This window comes from Crocodylus siamensis, chromosome 4, assembly GCF_052110815.1.
Source record: "Crocodylus siamensis isolate JL-2025a chromosome 4, ASM5211081v1, whole genome shotgun sequence".
Lineage (NCBI taxonomy): Eukaryota > Metazoa > Chordata > Crocodylia > Crocodylidae > Crocodylus > Crocodylus siamensis.
In genome coordinates, this window is record NC_143398.1 from 93,002,181 (window position 1) to 93,021,965 (window position 19,785).

Here is a 19,785-nt window from a genome sequence, read left to right on the forward strand (position 1 = left end):
CCATCATCCCATTTCAGTCATGCGATGAATCCCAGTGAGAACTTCAAGGACTCTCCTTTTCTTCTACTATGAACAGAGTACTATTCTGGAGTTCCCCAATCAGAGTTAGCCAAAAAATGAAGGAGGTCTTTATTTTTTTAAAATCTAGATCTAAAGCATAGCTCTAAGCTCTTAGGCATAGCTTCTGTTACACTCCACAATTATACAGATGGCAAGACAATGAAAACAATGGTCCAAAAAACAGGCTAAATAATCAAAAATTCTGGTATATATCTCAATTATATTTGATTTAACTTGATTATATTTTGAGGCAAAAAACTCTCTCAGCACGAAATTTTAACTAATTTATGTGAAAAATAAGGAGACTGTATTCATATATTTATGTGAAAAATAAGGAACCTTATTCTTTCTTCGATAAGAACGCCACTTTAAATTTAGCTTCTTGTAAGCAATGATAATTATATCGTAAAACAGAAGAACAGAATCATGTAACATGCCATTTTATCTTATCATTTAAAATAAATAATCTAAGTCCAGCCTTCTCAGAACACACAACTGAGTTGTACACCGTGCACAGAGAACAAAGACTTGGCCAGACTATAAATCTACATGGACCAATACAAATGTATTCATTCATACTACATGGCCAAAACCAAACCAGTGTCTTGCAATTCCCAGGTGTGTTTTTGTTGTTTGTCTGGTTTTTTTAAGATGGTATCCTAAAAGCAGGGACAGCCATAGGTCCTATATGGAACAGAGGGTATTGTCTTGGGAAGGACATTGAGGGGTGGGGAGTGAGAAGAAGTTTCTTATACCAAAATGTAAATGGGAGTTGGGATTTGTCTCAGGGTTTGTTCTTAAGAATGGTAGGCAGGGAACCAGGGGGTAGCAAGATATAGAGTTTTCTTGTGTTTAGGTTTCATTTAGGGAATCAATTGATGTTTGCAAGCTACTCTGAGCCTTCACAAACCAATTAGGATATAAATCTAAATCTTCAGTGCTCAACCTGTCTGGTCCCATGGGCCAGGTAAGTGGTGCAAGGCCAGTCCATGGCCCAGATCCTGCAAGCAGGGTCCATCCACAGGCCTGATCCAGTGTCATCCCATGCTCCGCAGGCTGGAGGTCAAGCACCACTGATATAGATTTCTTCACTTTTCTGTTCAAATGTTTTACATATTTTACTATATTTAAATAGTTCTAGATCCACAAACTTTAGCAGTAGTTTATTGTTTACCGTAAAAAATTATCTTTTGACAATTTAGGATAGCAGGCCAATTTTAAATGCTAACTCAGCAAAGAAGTGGTAACATGAGGTCTGAATACACAGAAACATTTACTTCCATAAAGGTTAAATAAAACAAAGTAAAAATTAAATATCAAGAAAAGTTCTAATTTAATCATGTAATATAATCATAATATAGAATGTGCAGTCTGAATTTAAACATATTTTCAAATCATGTATTTATAATCTCAAATGTGTACTGGTAACACAAGTGTGTACCTTTAATCTCTTTCTTTTGTTAGTCATCAATAAAAATGGGATTGGAAACCACATTTTACTCAATGAGTGGTAATCCACATTCCCTGCTTATTACAGCATTCCCTTCTGAGACTTCCTACCGTAGTTCCCTGTAGTACTCATTTTGGGCAAAGAATAAAAGACACCATTTGAAAACCATCTAGGCACAACATAAATTCATATACATAAAAATTACTTCAAACTTTCCCTAGGGTCTGAAAGTCAACTTCTCTTTATAATTGCATCATGGTGCAGAAAAGCAAGTTGTCTTTCATGAGTTTAATATCCCAACTAACTTTTTTTTTTTTTTTACTGTTGAGGAAGGATGCTGCAAATATAGTGGTAACTCAGATATAAATTGCTTAAACTGAGGAAGATAGCTGGTAAAGCAGAGATGGGCAAAATGTGGCCCGGGGGCCAGATGTGGCCTGTGAGGCTATTCTACCTGGCCCACGGGGCCCCTAAAAAATTTAGAAAATTAATATTTATCTGCCCTGGCCTGCCTGTTATACAGCCCTTGATGGCTTGCCAAAACTCAGTAAGCGGTCCTCTGACCAAAATACTTGCCCGCCCCTGTAGTAAAGAGTATTCAGTTTCATTTTAGAAGTTTTTGAAGTTGGAAACCCCAAAAAATTAAGTTATACTTGCCATCATCATCGTCATCTTTTTCCTTCTCCTCTAGTGTTTGTTTATCCAACTGTTTTGCGACATCATCAAGCGCACCCTCCGTTTCTTTCTCTGTTTCTTGTCCTGCATTCAAGATAAAAGTGTGGTTTAGCACAACAGAATGACGCTAAATTATATAAAATCCCAACATCATCATCTTGATATTTTTACCCATGCAGGATCAGAGCAGCTGCCCCCCTTTTTAAAAACTGAACACATATATAAACATGACTGTAGAATTCTACGGTGATGGGAGCTATGATTAAAACTTGAATATGAAGATAAAATTATCCAAGAATTTGCACATCATTTTTAATATTTTCTGCCCACGTCTCTCTCCATTGTCCCTAGCACTAACCTGTTCCAATGAGATAACATTGGTGTGCTACAAAGATAATCGAGAGGTAGTTAGGCGCATTAGTCTGAAGTCAAGTAGAAGGCAGGGGAGACTTGCACCTTATAAACCAGCTCTCAACCCCAGGCAAGGCACCCTTAGAAAAGCATCAGCTCTTTTATTTTCATTTGTTTTTTAGCTACAGAAAACAACAACACAATCCTCGTGTTGCAAAATAACTCAGAAAGACCACAACACACCAGACCATTTTTAACACAGATGGTTCATTTAAACTCTCTGGATTCTCTTGCAAATCGTGTGCACACCAAAGAGTATTAACGCTGCATGGCACCCCTTGAAAGGATCTCCAGGCACCCCAGGGTGGCGCAGCAACCTGGCTATGAATCCTTATTGTAGAGTGGAGAAAGTAGACCACCTCCCCTGCAAAGAGTAACCAAAGCAGACAGCCCCATATGGCCTATCCAAGGTAGACACCCCTCCCCCACCACTACCTAACCAAAGTAGACGCACACCCGCCCTCCACGGCACGGACTAACCAGAGAAGACAACCCCCCTCCCTACAGCCTAACCACGGTAGACACGCACCTCACCCGCGTCCCCGACAGCCTAAGCGGCCCCCAGCACGGTTTGCCCAGACTTGCCCGCAGGCCTCTCTCGCCGACCTACCTGGAAGACGAGCAGGGCGAGGGCGAAGGGCAGGGATCCCTCCCGCGGGCCCCAGGGCCGGGGCGGCGCACCCCTCACTGCCGCCGGCCCAGCGCCGGGCGTCCCCCGACCTGACTCGCCTGCCCCCCAACACAGGGCGACCCCGGCCCTGGCCCCAGCCTTACCCGCGGGACCGCCTTTCCCCTTCTTCTTCTTCTTCCGCTTCTTCCTAGCGCCCTCCTCGCCGCCGGGCCCCGCCGCGCCCTCCCGGTCCTCGGCGTCGGCCGGCGGTGGCAGCAGCTCCCCGTTCAGCTGCTTCTCCGCTTCCTCCGCGCGGCCGCCCGGCTCCGCGCCCGCCATGTTGTGGCCGCGGCCCCTGCTGCGTCGCTCCACCGAGACGGAGGAACAGAGCGGCGACACCTACTCTCCCGTCGCCGGCGCGGAGCTCGATGGTGAGCGCGGGGCATACCGGGAAGGCTGGAGAGCTCCGCTCCGCCGCGGCGGGGGGAGGGGTGGCTCTGCTGCGCACGTGTAACGCGCCCTAGTGACGCCGCACCCCTTCCACCCCTGTCTTCAAATGTGGTAGCATCCTTTCTCAGCAGGCATCGCGCTTGGACGCGACCACTCCTCCTGCCCCTGGGGGGATATGTGGAGGGGTGGTAGATTGATCCCCCAGTCCTGCCCGGAGGGGGGGCAACTGTTGAGATGAAATGAGTCCAGAGGCTTCAAGATCAGAGCCCTGCCCCGCCCCAGCCTTCTTGGTTGCTTAGGATCAAATGTGCCTGTGCCTCAGCTTTCCCACCTGTAAAATGGGAGTAGCTGCACTTTCCCGCTGCCCAGGGAAGCTGGGAGGATGAATGGATCGGGACTAGGAGTGGGGCCCTGGTTCTCTACTAGAGACAGGTGGTCACAGAGGTGCTGAAGATAGATCAAGGAATAAGAACAGTGGTGTTAAAACCAGGGCCTGGTCTCCCTCTAACTCTGCTGCCATGCAGCTGGATCTCAGTGGTGCCTCTTCCCTCTACCACTATCTTTTGTATTGAAGACACTTATGTATTTTGTATCCCTGCCCTCTGCAACTCTGTTCCCAGCTTCTGACCAAGTAGGCTGTCCCCTGCAACACCTAGGGTGGCCATCGTAAGGGCCAGTTTCATTATCCTCTGTCCTCTATTAATACAAAACCCAACACCTTTATGTCCTCTGTTGGCGACCCATTTGACTGTGTTGGGACCATACTTAAGGTTCCATAAAAACAAGGGAGATCACCTGTACGGCCATTTCTAGGAACATAGGACACAAAGGATGTGGTCATCAAATCCAGTCCTTTGCATTTGCAGGCAAATATTTACCCAAAGATTCTCCAAAACTGCCCCCTCCACACATACAAGGTACCAAACTAAAAACATGAACATCTTACACCATGCCACAGGTAATAAGTAGAGGTGCACCAATACATGGGTCTGATATCGAATTGGTACCGATATAAAGAAAATTGTCTAGATCAGACATCGACCCGATGGGGCCGATAGTTTGGCCAATAAATGCCAGTGCTCCGCGCAGCCGCAGCACAGAGCAGACCCAGCAGCATGGAAAGCTGCCTCCAGCTGGCAAGTCAGGAGGGGAGGAGGGAGAAAGGGGTGTGCAGATCACCTCCCCTGGTGGTGAGGGAGGGGGCAGAGGTAAGCACTGCCCACCTCGGCAGGGGGGCATGGGACAGAGGCGCAACTCACGATATGGGGGCAGCTCCTGATGCTGCTTGCACCCTTGGAGGGTGGGGGCAGCAAAGCATGTGCCCCCTGGATCTGCATGGCATGGGGTGGGCTGCAGCTGCGGGGTGACAGGTGGCAGCATGGGGCCGGAAGTGGAGCTGTGGTGAAATATGGGATGCCTACAGCCTCCTCCCAGCACTGCCAGAGCCCACTCTGAGCCCAACCCACAACAAGAAAAGCCCTGCCCAGCCCTGGCTGAACCCCACCCTGCAGCTGCAGCCTGCCCTGCACCATGCTGATCTAGGGGCACACCCCCCTGCCCTCCCTGGGTGCAAGCAGTGGCAGGAGCTGCCCCCACCTCACAAGTCATGCCTCCATCCCACACCCCTCCCACCCCAGCTGAGTAGCACTTGCCCCTTCCCCTGCCACCTCCCTCACCATGAGGGGCATTGATCTGTCCTACCCCCACACCCTTTCCCTCCCCACTCCCCTTCCACCACACCAAGCTCACCGCCTAATGGCAACTGTATCGGATATCAGAACGCTGCCAGCCAATCTGCCTCTTTAAAATATCGGCTATTGGTATCAGCCCCCAGAATCTCTACCAGTGCACCCCTAGTAAAAAGCAGAGGAGATGAGGGCACTCCCAGTCTTTGGTTAATATATGCTGAGATGATCTTTCACTAGTATATTAAATCAACTTTTTTCTTACTATCACTTTATTAGACTGGGTCTTCACATTGTTTTAGTACCAGTATAACTATGCCATTTAGGAATATTCATTTTTCCAATATAGCTATATTATCAAAGTCCTTTATGTGAATGTATTTTCATACTATAAATGCACCTTATAGCAGCACAGTTTACATTTTTTTCCACTGGGAATACATTGTATTACTATCTGCATATTTATATTTGCATCAGAACTAGGGGAGTCATACTGATGTAGTGAAAGTGGCACATCTGATTGAGTAGATACACCTGCAATTATTTTAAACACACATTTTCCATTTTAATGGTATTTTATGGTCCATTCTTCTGATCAGGATCACTTGTCTGTGGCTGATCCAGATAGGCCACAAAAGATCAGCTTTTCATTTACTATTGGGTCCTTTCAATCCTGCCCAAGCCACTATTTCTCATTTATCATACACCTTGGGTGCATCCACATGAGATGTTTACTGAGCAGTAGACTAATTAGCTCAGCAGTAAATGTTGTGCATCTACATGTGCACCTCTATTAGGCTGGAGCAGACTAAAAGTCCACAGCAGGATAGTACTTGTATTTACATGTATTGTATTTACTTGTATTGTAAATACAAGTACTATCCTGCTGAGGAGTTTTTTACTGCTGCCCCAGCTGGCTGGGGCATGAGGGTACTTCAGTGCAGAGGCTGCCTGCTGGCTACCCTCATGCCCCAGTGAGCTCCTCTTCAGCACATTGAGCAAAGGGAAAGCAGCTCCAGCCTGGCAGGCTGATCCTTAGGGCCCCCTGCCAGGTGAGGCTGCTCCCCCCCAGCTCAATGTCCTGTGGTTCCGGCCGCACATTCAAACAGCTTGTTTGGTAGCAATAAACTCCCCGGAGTTTATTTTATTTTATTCATGTAAGTAGTCCCATTAGTAGTCCCCGGAGTTTATTGCTTCGCATTAATTGCACATGTAGACATGCCCCTTATGTACCGTATACTGTAACTTTCTGTGGCTCCACGCCAGTGTTCCAAAAATCTGCAAGAGAGAAAGTTATAAGTTAATTTGCAGAAGTAACAATATACAAATAAAAGTCAGCAGAAATGAAAGACAGTAAAATACCTTAAAACTGTAACAATACCTTAGTGTCAACAAACAACAGAATAACATTAATAACAACAGAGTAGAAATGGGAATCACAGGTTAACATTTTGCAAGAAATGGAGTTTGTTAATAAAGTGGTAAAGTATAGCAAATATGAATAGAAAACTTTGTGTCCTGCTGCTTTTCTCTGTATCTTATAGGGTGCACTCATACATTTAAAGGTTTGGGCCCTTCTTCTGTTCATGTTTGTTTCCTTCTAATTAGTATTTAGGATTCATTAATGATGTAACTCAGTGTTTTCAGATATGATATGATATGATATGATATGAACCTTGGAGGTTTTTAAGACCCAGCTAGACAAAGCTTTCGGTGGAATGATCTAGTTGAGGGTGGTCCTGCCTTGAGCAGGGGGTTGGACTAGATGACCTCCTGAGGTCCCTGCCAACGATAATTTTCTATGATTCTATGATATGAGACATGTAATAATATAGCATTATATTGGTATTAAGGCCAGTGCAGAGTCTTGTGGAGGTAAATAAAAACACTTTTTGGATTGGGAAGACTGAATCTTTTTCTCAGTGAGTGCCTTTTTTCCCCTAAACAGCTTTGCGGAGAGAAGCATACAGTGGCTGGAACAGTTAAGGAAAGGAATTATAGTTGAATGCAGACCAAAGCATGTGGTAGCTAAGCAACAGAACTTTAAACTCTGTATTGAAAAGCAGCACACAGACACACCTCCTTTTCCATTTTTCTAAGGAGGCAGTTTACATTTGCATCACTTTGCTGGTGAAAGATGTTCCCATCTGCAGGGAAAAGCTTCTTGCAGGGTATGTTATGTTTTTTTATATATATACACACACACACACATGCTAAAAAATGCCCATTCAGATTAGGTGGATTCCTAATGAAGCCATCATTTATTTATTGGAAGAGACAGTCTGAAGTAGAATATGAATATGTGGTAGCTATATTAATTTATCGTATGTATTTCTGTTGCTAATTTCATTCAATTATGTTTTCATGACATTTTAGTACTTTTCTCCCAAACCCAGGGTCCAAGCCTGTAGCACTTTACATGTTGTAGCCCCTGGAGCTAATGGGACTACCTACATGAATAAAAGCTTTAACATCAGCCTCCAACAATGGGAAGTAGGCAAAAAACCCCACATTTACATTTGAACAGAAAACATATTTTTTGTGCTCATATTGATAAAAAGAGAGAGAGAGAGGCTCTTTCCAACCACTTTCTAAGGGGGTAAAGGAGGAAAACTGCTACTAGCTTTTTTAATTAAAACAGTCTTTAAGTCTGGGAGCTATATGTGTTGGTAAAGCTAGTTAAGCTGGTAGCAAAATCAAAATAACTAGCTTTTTTAATTTTGAAAAGTTCCTTTTCAAAACTTTTAGTTAAAGCATACACAAAATATGTATCAGCTATTAGAGTTCTAAGCGACAAGCCAGCACAGTCACATTTAATGCTGGCAGCCTATTCTCCTAAATCATGACCATTGGCACTCTCCATTTTCACTAAGACTGTGAGTCTTAGTTTTAAATTTTGTATCTTGGGTCAGTTTGCATTACAACCTTAATATTATTTTGATGACAGATTTTCAAAGGGCACACTGAATGTACATGTAAAACTGCCTATTCATCTGCCCTACTGCCAAGCCATGCCTGTTTTTCAGATATTAAACTAAATTAAATAGTTTCTTTCATCAGATGTTATCATGGATAATATGCCACAAAAAAGTTCTGGAGCTAGTTGGGAGTAACATGAACAGGAACATATAACTAATTTGTATTCTGAATTTTTTAAAGTTTCATATGATTTAAATAGCTAAATCATTAAAAATAATAATGTTTTTATCTTATTCCTAAAGTGATAACTTCATTATATGAAGCAGGTTTTCAGGGTCTTACAATTAGAGAAATAATTTAACTGTAATTATACAGGGGTAAGGGGTACAAGTACTACAACTTTAATTCCTGCTTCCTGTTGGTAAAATTGCATTCTTGTGAGATTGTTTACCTGTTCCTCACTCTAAGGACTAATGGAAACAATGCCACCAGCTGCAATCCTGGATCCAGGACCCATATATTTTTTTGACCAGGTATATGCCTTATCAGCTTTTGCAAATATTATTCCTTCTCACTTTTTTCCCTGCAGAGACTTTATATGTTTAATCAAAAAATATTTTTTTTTGTTTTAGCTGAAAACTAGAAAAAAAGAGCGGAGCAAGAAAATACTGGCAGAACAGCCTGCTGATTTCAGTTCTTTCCACACACATTCTCAGTGGGTAGGCTTAATTCCCAGGTAATTATGTTTGTGTTGCTCCATTGATGATGGGTGTGGGTCAGTTTCTAGCAATTAGTTCTTGAGGGGAACATTTAAAAAAACAAACACACAACTGAGAATGAATTTTGTAACACTTATTTGTGCCTTGAAAACACCCCTGTAAGTGTATTGCTATAGAGTTACCATATTTATTCATATAATACCCACACCCCCCAAAAATCTGCCCTCCAAAATTGTGGTGCATGTCTTATACTGGGAAGCTGATTTTTCTTTGCTTGTATAGTTACAGATGCTGTGCTCTAATTACTGCTACTTGTCTCTCACCCAACTAGCAGAAGAGGCAGAGTCCTGTGTTAACCCTCTCATAGCTATTGGCTGGGCACTGTATCTTGTGGCTGAAGGCACAACTTGAGCTAGTTTAGGGCAAATGAGCTGCTGCCTGCAGTGTCTTGATGAGGCTTGTGGTGTGGAAACATTTATTATTTACAAGCACTTACATAAAGAACTATTTACAGGAAAGCATGGGCAACTGGTGCCACCTTAGTCGAGGGGCACATGCCCCCCCCCCATGACCAGTCAGCAACCAGGGGGAGTCCTTTGCAGCCAATCTCGCTGACCAGGGGGGTGTCCCCCACAGCAAAATTTACCAACCGGTGAGCAGCCGTGCTGCTCCCAGAAGTGGCCTACATTCAGCGCTCCCACGCCCTGGCCAGCACTTGCAGGCAGGGCACCAGTGCTCCTGCCGGCCCCCCTCACCCATCGCCTAAGCAGGGAGCATGGCTGGTAAGGGGGTACACCAGTGCTCTCAGGGAGTGCCCATGCACCCCTGTGCACCCCCTATGTGTTGCCGCTGCAGGAAAATAGTAACAGTTTTGCTATTGCCATTGTGATGGTCTATGGCCTACCCTTGTTGCTGTTCTTCCACACCTGGAATTTCCTGCTACCTCACCCAGACTGTCTCCTGAGATGTCACACTTCCTGGACACACCATGTTTCCAACAGGACTTACTCTGTGTCACACAGTAAGCCATGACTCTGGAAAAATCTTTTTTTTCTACATTTTACCTCCCAAAAACAAGGTGCATATCTTATTTGTGCAGCATGTGATATGCTAGAGAATATGGCATTGTTTTCAATCTAAAGATATGATCTGAGTAAACAGTAATATTCTGTGATAATCAGGCTATTTCTGTCAGCTTCTCAAAGCAAAAAAGGTAAGAAGAAAATCAATTTGCACTTGAAATACTGGTATATAATGGTTACAATTTAGTTCTGTGAGTAGAGGAAATGTTACTTATCCAGAGAAAAAGATCATATGATCACTGCAAGCTCATCAGGGCACAGACTGTTTCCTATGGTGTGTTCCCAATCTTGGTTGGGTTCTTTAGGCACAAAATACAAAAAAAAAATACTTGGAAAGATGCAAGGTACTAAGCTAAACAGCTTGCAATATCATGGGGGGTTTAAAAGACTGGACACAAGGGACTCCTGAATTCTAATAACAGTTTCTGTAATTAATTTTCTACTTATCTTTGGATAAATTCTGTAACTTCTCTGTGTCATGATTTCCCAGTCTGTGGAATTGCAGCAGTGTTGTTCAGCTTAGTGACATAGTGCTAGGACTTGTGATTGGATGTGAGCAAGTGATATCTAACCGTGCTGAGAAACTTCATTGAGCTGAATGGGGAGTCACCATGCAGCTCTGATTACAGGAACTGAACTCACTGTGTGCACATTTTTTTGGTAAATGAAAACCACTGCATACAGCACTTGATAAACATAAATACATTTTTAAGGATTATTGAGATATGTTGAGATTTGAGATGTGAAGGCCCCCAAAAAAACAAAAAACTTGGGGGGGTGGGGATACATTTTTTTAGGGCTTTTTTTGCTTTTCTCCAGAAAAATTGAAAAGTTTTGGAAAAATTAAAAAACCTCTCATGAAATATTTTCTTTCAGAATGATGAATAAAATGTTTAAGACAAGGTGTTTATATATTGCTATGCTTTACTGCCCCAAAGTTTGTTCTAATAACTATGTAATAGAAATACTTTTATGTAAGACTATGTACAGAATCAGAGCATTACAGTTCCTGTACACTGAGGACAAGCAGTACAGTACAACTCTCAAATGCAAGAGCAAGATGCATTTCTGCCCCCCGAGGGCACTGATATTTTCACAAGAGAAGAAAGGTTTCAGTGCCTTCGTTGCTTGTGGACTTCTTCTATTGTTGACCTTTGATCTAGAGGTTGGTGGATCTGCTCCTGTCCTCCTGACTAAGCCTCCAAGGACTGGGAATGGACACTGGCAGCAGCATCCATTTGTTCCTGTAGAGACTAGAAACAAGGGGCTTATCGCCCTGCTTGCTCAAAAGCCTCAGGAGAGGAGAAGGAGCAAGTCTAAAGGTTTTGGAGTTGTAAGGAACCGGCCCTGTGACCTTGAGAGCCACAGAAGTACAAAAGCAACACAAAGGAGCTGAAAAAAAGTATATTTCTTTATTAAAAAGGTAAGAGTTTAAATTTCTCTGAATTTAGTATATTAAACTATATTTTAGCTGCATTAGTATATTTTTATAACTTATGTACTTCATTATTGAATTCCTACTAATCTGATGTTTTGTGACAAATCACCTAACTGTAGCAGTGAGGTGAGGCTTGCAGGACAGGGAAGTTGTTCACAATTAACTCTGAGGAGGCCTCTTCTCCATCCATTACTAAATTTGTACATGCTGTAGCTTAGTGTTTATATATGCAAGCTAGCCACTAAATTACATTTTTCTTTTTTCTCCCTCAGCAAAATGGTGCGACCAACTTCTAGTATATGGAAGCATTTCCACACTGCAAGTTATTCTGAGAAAAAAAAATGTGATTTGCAAATGCTGTCATATTAAATATGCATTTTCAAATGCTACTAGGATGACCAAACATGTCATTGTATGAAAAAAGTGTCCTGCAGATATTAAAAAATCCTTCATGGCTGTAAGTGAGGAAAAGGTAGATCACGATGATGAAAGTGCAAGTTGTTTTTTCCAACATTCTCGATCCAGAAATTCTCCTACTGCTGCTGCGTCTTCTATAACATCAGCATCACAAAGGGTTGCCCAATCAACATCCTCAAGTAACCAAATATTGCAACCAACTGTATACAAAAGACTCTCAATAGCTTCATTTGTAGACAAGATAACACCTGAAGTTCAAGAAAAAAATTGACCAAGCTCTTGCAAGAGCAATATATTCTTCTGGGACACCATTGTCAGTAACTGAAAATGCATACTGTCAGGAAGCTTTAACATTACTAAGACCATCATACTGTTTGCCCAGCAGACATTCTTTGAGCAAGCCTCTTTTTGAGTCAGAATATGAACATGTAATGCAATCTGAGCAAGGAAAAATCAATGAAGCACTGTGTCTTCAGGTACTTACAGATGGATGGAGAAATGTAAGGGGAGAATGAATCATAAACTTTGTGATAACAACACCTCAACCAGTTTTTTACAGAAGTATTGAAACAGAAGAGAACAGGCATACTGCAGAGTATATCAGTAGTAAAATATGTGAAGTCCTACAGAAGATTGGGTGTGGTAAAGTATTTGCTTTGCTGACTGACAATACAAGTAACATGAAAGCAGCATGAGAGATCATAATGGATAAATATCCACATATTACTACAATAGGACATGCATCCCATGGGCTATCCTTTCTTCTTAATGCCATCGTGAAGTTGGACACTCTGCAAAACATCCATAGAAGAGCAAAAGAAGTTATAAAACATGTAAAAGCTAGTCATATTGTAGCTGCAGTCTTTAAGAAGAAGCAGGAAGAAAAGAATGCAAAGAATCAAATAATGACACTTAAACTCTGTAGCAAAATTAAATGTGGTGGAGTGGTGGTCTCATATGAAAGTTTACAACAAAAAAAAAAGCTCTTTAAGAAACAGTAATAATTGAGGGTTTTAAAGTACCCAAAAGTGTAAGGAATACCATACTTGCTGAGGATGTCTTCTAGGTTCAGCTGCAGAACTTCCTGAAGATTCTAAAGCCAATTTCTTCAGAAATCACTGCATCTGAATCAGACTTTGGTCAGACATTCCTTACCAAATGGCCTAGATAAAATCAACTGTTTTTGAGAATCTAAGTGCATCTCCTCTTACAAGTACAAAGAAAGAAAAGTGAAAGACTTTATTAACAGATGGGAAGAATTTTGTTGCCAAGCAATTCATGCTGCTGCAAATTTCTTGGATCCAAGATTCAAAGGCAGAAATATTAGTGATGATAGCAGTGCTAGTGCATTTGACTGGATTACAAAACAAGTAACACACTTAGGACTTGATGTTGGAAAGGTACTTTCAAATATTGTAGAATACAGAACATCTTCAGGTATTTGGTCCAGGAATGCAGTCTGGGACTCTGCCAAGCATATCGCTCCTGCAATATGGTTGCAAGGCCTCTGCATGACACAGCCTCTGACTCCTCTTGCTTCTTGCCAGCTTCAGATTCCTCCATCTTCTGCAGCATGTGAAAGAAACTGGTCTGTGTTTGGAAATACACCAAATCAAGAAATAAACTAACACATGAAAGAGTAGAGAAGCTTGTCTCAATCAAGGCAAAACTTCAGGCTTCAGAAGTCCATGAAGATGATAAAAATGAAGAAGAAGAAGAAGCAGAAACTGCTGACAGTGATAGCTCAGAAAATGAGACTCATTAGATAAAGCTTCACATAGCAAAATTTCAATGAGTCCTGGTTTTTCCCCCTTTTTTCTCAGCTTTTTTTCTAAAAATGAGTGTTTCTATATCTGCTTGACACTGTGGAGGAGACTAAGTCCAGAATAAATAACTTTCTTTATTTTACTATAACGTTGATGGTTTATTCTATTTTCAGCTTTAATTTTTGCCTGCTTCTCATAAATTGGCAAAAAACTAAGAGATGCTAGGTTCCTTAGAGTTTAGCATCTTGTAGCTCCATTTGTAACAAAAATTCAAAACATTTTAAAGTAAATTCAATTAGTAAATTTATAATTGTCTGAATAAACTATACTTTTAAATTTAATACATCTATGAAACAACGTGGTAATTTTATGAGCAAACCAAGTTATACATAACACATTTTATGTTCTTAAAGTAGTAAAATTAATTTAGATCTGTAAAGGGTGCTAAGAAAATAAGTATTGCATATATTTCAATTTTTCCCAAAATTTCCATTATTCTCCACAAAGGGAAAAAAAAACACATTTATTTTCTCCATGGCTTCAAAAGTTTTGGAAATATTACATCTCTGGTTAAGATAAGAATTAGTTTAAGTCATTCCTTACCAAACCTCCTGCAACGTGCAGAAAAAGTCAATAGCACCTTCATCATTGTGTTTTTATTATGATATACTAGCCAATTGCCCTTCAAGAATGATGTCGGGGGGAGTGGGTAGATGAAGCTCCGGGCCCAACCCCCCTCCAGGCCTGCTCCCCCCCCTCCGCTTCCCTCCTGAAGCTTGGGGTCTTGGCCCATATCCCCCCTCCCCACCCCAGCAGCAAGGTGAGGGACGGAGCGAGACTGGGCCCAGTGTGGGGGAGGACTGGGCCCAAGGGTAGGGAGAAACCAGGCCACTGCAGTGGGGGAGGAAAGCAGTGGGCCCAGGCTGAAACTGGCAGTGGTAGGTGGACGGGAGGAGTGGGAGAGGGTCCAATGTGGGGAGACGGGGGGACGAGGGAGGAGTGGGACTGGGTCTGACATGGGGGAGGAGGCCCGCTCCTCCCCTCCCCTCCCATCCCCCGCTGCTGCTGTGTTGGGCCAGGCCCACTTCTCTCCCCCATGTCAGGCCTGGTCCCCCCGCATGGCAGCAGCAGTGGGGGAAGGGGAGGAGTGGGCCCAGGTCCAAAGCTGGGGAGAAGCCAAGCCACTGCAGAGGGGAGAACAGTGGGCCTGGGCTGACTCAGTGGTGGCAGGGAAACAGGAGGAGTGGGCTCAGAGCCGATGCAGGGGAGGGGCAGGATGGGGGAGGAGTGGGACCAGGCCCAAGGTGGGGAAGGAGGCCCGCTTCCCCCCTCCCCCAGCCACTGCTGCCTCAAGCTGGGCCCACTGTTCTCCCTCCCCACCACCGCGGTTGTCTTGCTTCTCCCCCAGCTCAGGCTTGGTCCACCTCCCCACACCATTACTGGGTCAGCCCAGGCCCGCTGTTCCCCCCACCACAGCAACCCAGCTTCTCCCCACCCTTGGGCCTGGTCCTCCCCCGCATCGGGCCTCAACCCATTCTTCCTCTCCCCCTACCGCTGCAGCGTGCCTACTATTCTTCCCACCACCACTGCGTCAGGCCCTGCAGGTGGCCTCACCCCCCTGTTCCATCCATTCTGTTGCCCCTGCCTCCAGGGAGCTGGCTTCACCCCCCCCGCCATCCCCTGCATCCCTACCATCATGGCGGTGCTCCACCACCACCATCTCCTGTTCAAACACTTGTTCACACTCTGATTAGCTGTATGTCAGCCAATCAGAGCACGAATAAACCATTACAGACAGACAAACAGACAGACTTAGGCTTTTATAATATTAGAATGATCACCAAATGCAAGCATTAGAATGCCTTTCATGGGTGTGCTTGCCTGAGATCTCATAAATGAATAGAATCAGCTCTGTTACTGAACTGGGAGACCTTCAAGAAAATCAGAAGTAGCAGAGAGTGGTATAGGTCAGGGGTACTCAACCGCCAGCTCATGGGCCAGATGTGACCCATGGAGTCATGGCATCTGGCTCATGGGGCTCCCCACAGTGGCAAGTTTGGCATGGGAGCAGTGGCTGTTAATACTGCCACCCATCCCCACTGCCAAATTCCCAAAACCTTTGGGGCCGGGCCATGTCCCCTTTCCCTCCATGCAACTGGATTAGGTCTGAGCAGCTCCCTGATACCCCTCCCCCCTCCACTCACAGTCCCACATGGCCAGATTGGGCCCTGCCTCATTGTCCCAAGCACTGGATCAGGTCCTCCAGCCTGAGTACAGACTGAGCACCATCCATCTGGCCCAAGGGGCAAAAAGGTTGGTTACCACTGGTATAGGTGGTTGAGTAAATGGCTCTTTCCCCTCAGAATAATTAAATGAAAGTACCACTATCCATTTTGAACAGATGAAATCACTATCAATTTGTCATTGTTTAAGCAACTACATATAGCTACTTACTTCACATGGTGAGTTTTTGTAATGTCACATCTCCTGTGTAATTCAGCAGAAGGAAGAATCAGTACCATTGATCTTGTTTGAGTGAATACTTTGAAGAATTAGAATGAGCTTTTCTTCACATAAATATTTGTTTATATTTTGAAAACAAAATGGATATTTTTCTCTGAGGAGATAAAAATGCCTTCCTTCAGGGAAAGTCAATAAATTGCACAAAGCCAACTAAAGAGAAATCTCAAATACATTATTTTTTAAATGAGCCTTTCCAAGTCACCTCCTGCGTTAAAATTGATTTATAAAACCCCTTTTGACTAATTCTTCATGAATCTCCAATGTGATTTTGCAAATATCAGAAGTGATCATTAACTCCATGGTAATCCATACAGTTATAATAATAATAACACGTTTGTGCTTTTTTTTGGTTACCTGTTACTTCTTTATGACATGTAACGTTCTGATAGGTTAGACAAGACTGGTAATATAAAAAGAGTAGATGATTATCTCATTTTTTTAAGATTAGAAATTTGGGTTTTTTCTGTCCCAGGAGAGTTTATGGTAAGTGGTGAATTAATGAAACCATGACTTAAGTCAAGAAAATAAAATCTGAGGAACTGACAGGGGGAGATGTTTTTATTCAGAGGGTAACTTTTAGTCAGTGTTAGAAACATATAATCAGAGTGTTAGGGACATCCTTGGAGGGTTTTTAAGACCCATCTAAACAAAGCCTTGGGTGGGATGAGAGAGTTGGGGATGGTCCTGCTTTGAGCCGAGGGTTGAACTAGACACAGTACCTCATGAGGTCCCTTCAAACCCTAATTTACTATGATTCTATGAATGGCCTTAAAAAGCCTCATTTTTTAAAGAAAGTTACCCTTATAAGGCAAAGCCTCATTAACGATCTGGATTCAGGAGTCACATGTGAATTGGCCAAGTTTGTGGATGATACCAAATTATGGGGGAGGGCAGTCACACCGCAGGACAGGCTGGGGATACAGGCCAATTAACTTTGAACCAAAACCTGATGGCCTTCAATGTAGAGAAGTGTAAGGTGCTGCACTTCAGTAGGAAGAACCCTCAGCATACTTACAGGCTCCACAGTGCTGCACTCACTAGCACCATGACCGAAAGGGACTTGGGAGTCTTGATTGACTACAGGATGAATATGAGCCACCAATATGATGCTGTGGCTGGCAAAGCAAACCAAACTCTGGCATGCATCTACTGATACATCTCAAGCAAAACCAGGGAAGTCATCCTCCCACTTTACTTGGCCCTGGTGAGACTGCAGCTGGAGTACTGCATCCAGTATTGGGCCCTCCACTTCAGGAAGGATGTGGAGAAGCTTGAGAGAGTCCAGAGGAGAGACTCTCATTTGATCCAAGGCCTGGAAAGAAGACCATAAGAGGAGAAGCTGAGGGACTTGGGACTCTTCAGCCTGGAAAAGAGAAGGCTCAAGGGGGACTTGGTGGCAGCCTACAATTATATAAGAGGGGTTCATCAGGACCTGGGAGAACAGCTGTTCACCAGAGCTCCCCAAGGGTTAACAAGGTTGTGGCAGGGCACCGTTGGTGCCTGCCACTTTAAGGGCTGAGCCAAACAGCCAGCAGGTGCTTGATTGCGGCAGCCATTTTGAGACACTGGCTGCCTATATAAACAGAGTAGATTGTTGATGGCAGGCAGGCAGAAACATTGCCTGGCTAAGCTGTTGTATGAGAATATCTGCAGGTAGGAGCAGGAGGCTCCTGGTCCTGGGCATGACCTAAAACTGCATCCTGCTGGAAGTGGGTGGCCTGGTGGGACTCCCAGTGGTTCAGGAGCCTCCAGGAAAATACCGGACCAGTTACCACCCCGGTGGAAGGCAGGTTGGGGCACCTCAATAACCTCTAGCCCCCACATCACTGTGGGTAGTAGTTGAGGCTATGGCGACCTGAGCCCTCACTGGGGAGGGAAGCCCCATAGCCCCAGTGAGAGGATAGAGACATGGAACCCCAGTGGGGGTGAATGGGGAGCCCCAGTGAGGGGAAACCCATACTGTTCAACATCTTCATTAATGATGTGGACATTGGAGTCACGAGTGGACTGGCCAAGTTCGCCGATGACACCAAACTTTGGGGCAAAGCATCCACACCAGAAGATAGGTGGGTGATCCAGGCTGACCTGGACAAACTCAGTAAATGGGCAGACGAGAACCTGATGGTGTTTAACACTGAAAAATGCAAGGTTCTCCACCTTGGGAGGAAAAACCTGCAGCATCCTTATAGGCTCGGCAGTGCTACGTTGGATAGCACTACAGAAGAAAGAGACTTGGGGGTCATCATTGACCACAAGATGAACATGAGCCTGCAATGCGATGCTGCGGCTAATAAAGCGACCAAAACGCTGGCTTGCATCCATAGATGCTTCTCGAGCAAATCCCGGGACGTCATTCTCCCCTTGTACTCAGCCTTGGTGAGGCCGCAGCTGGAGTACTGCGTCCAGTTTTGGGCTCCACAATTCAAAAAGGATGTGGAGAAGCTTGAGAGAGTCCAGAGGAGAGCCACGCGCATGATCAGAGGTCAGGAAAACAGATCTTACAATGATAGGCTAAGAGACATGGGACTCTTTAGCCTGGAAAAGCGCAGGCTCAGGGGTGATCTGATGGCCACCTATAAGTTTATCGGGGTGACCACCAGGATCTGGGGGAACGTCTGTTCACCAGAGCGCCCCAAGGGATGATGAGGTCGAACGGTCACAAACTCCTGCGAGACCGTTTCAGGCTGGACATAAAGAAGAATTTCTTTAGTGTCCGAGCCCCCAAGGTCTGGAACAGTCTGCCAGCGGAGGTGGTTCAAGCACCTACATTGAACACCTTCAAGAGTAAATTGGATGCTTATCTTGCTGGGATCCTATGACCCCAGCTGACTTCCTGTCCCTGGGGCAGGGGGCTGGACTCGATGATCTCCCGAGGTCCCTTCCAGCCCTGATGTCTATGAAATCTATGAAAACCAGAGGGCTAGGAGCCCAATGTGTACATGAGAGTTTGTGTAGAGTTGCCCTGGGAGGGGCCAGGGCAAGCTTGGCCCCACTTGGGTAACTGGCTGACCACTACCCTGGTGAGGGTTGCGGGAGAGGCCCAAAAGATGGTACATCTGCCACCCAAGGTATGCACTAGATAAAGCCTATGACTGAAGGAGCCCACTCCAGGAGGGAGCAAGGTGGTATAAGTGGTCAATGCATGAAAGAGACCCTGTGAGGGGGTGAAGCATGAGAGGCCCTAGTGAGAGGAGGGTGATATGAACATGTGTGTGTATGAGGCCTGACAACAAGGGCTAAGCTTGGTCTGGCTGTATGCCAGGAGTATTTATGTCACCTGGATGCCATCTGCAAGGCTTGGGCTGCAGTGTAGGGGAGGATCAGAGCAGCAGAGAGTACCCCCAAGCATCAGGGCAGGAATGGGCAGCCTCCCACCCAATGAGAACCAATTATGAGACAACAAGGCATGGCAGGTGAGTGAGCCAGGCATTTAGCCCAGAAACAGGTGGGCAGGACCATGGTGGACAGGCCCCAAGAAAGCCCCCTGTTACAAAGGTCTAATGGCCATAAACTCCAGGAAGGCTGATTTAGATTAGACATAAGAAAAATGTTATTTATTGTGCGAATGTCCAGGGTCTAG

General features: G+C 44.5%; 2 protein-coding genes across 2 annotated transcripts in view; one reads left to right on the forward strand and one right to left on the reverse strand.

The window, feature by feature from the left end:
- Nucleotides 1-3,704, reverse strand: part of METAP2 (methionyl aminopeptidase 2) — a 30,229-nt gene extending 26,525 nt beyond the window's left edge. Inside the window, exons 1-2 of the mRNA XM_090042885.1 lie at nt 3,371-3,704; nt 2,168-2,269 (exon numbers count right to left, since the gene is read on the reverse strand). Coding sequence (XP_089899011.1) covers nt 2,168-2,269; nt 3,371-3,545 — 277 coding nt within the window. The 5' untranslated portion in view covers nt 3,546-3,704. The remainder of the gene's footprint in view (nt 1-2,167; nt 2,270-3,370) is intronic.
- The window catches only part of LOC149866083 (uncharacterized), a 33,090-nt gene continuing 16,830 nt past the window's right edge, over nt 3,526-19,785 (forward strand). Inside the window, exons 1-4 of the mRNA XM_090042887.1 lie at nt 3,526-3,637; nt 7,290-7,512; nt 8,729-8,793; nt 8,893-8,996. Of these exons, the coding sequence (XP_089899013.1) occupies nt 7,479-7,512; nt 8,729-8,793; nt 8,893-8,996 (203 nt within the window). The 5' untranslated portion in view covers nt 3,526-3,637; nt 7,290-7,478. The remainder of the gene's footprint in view (nt 3,638-7,289; nt 7,513-8,728; nt 8,794-8,892; nt 8,997-19,785) is intronic.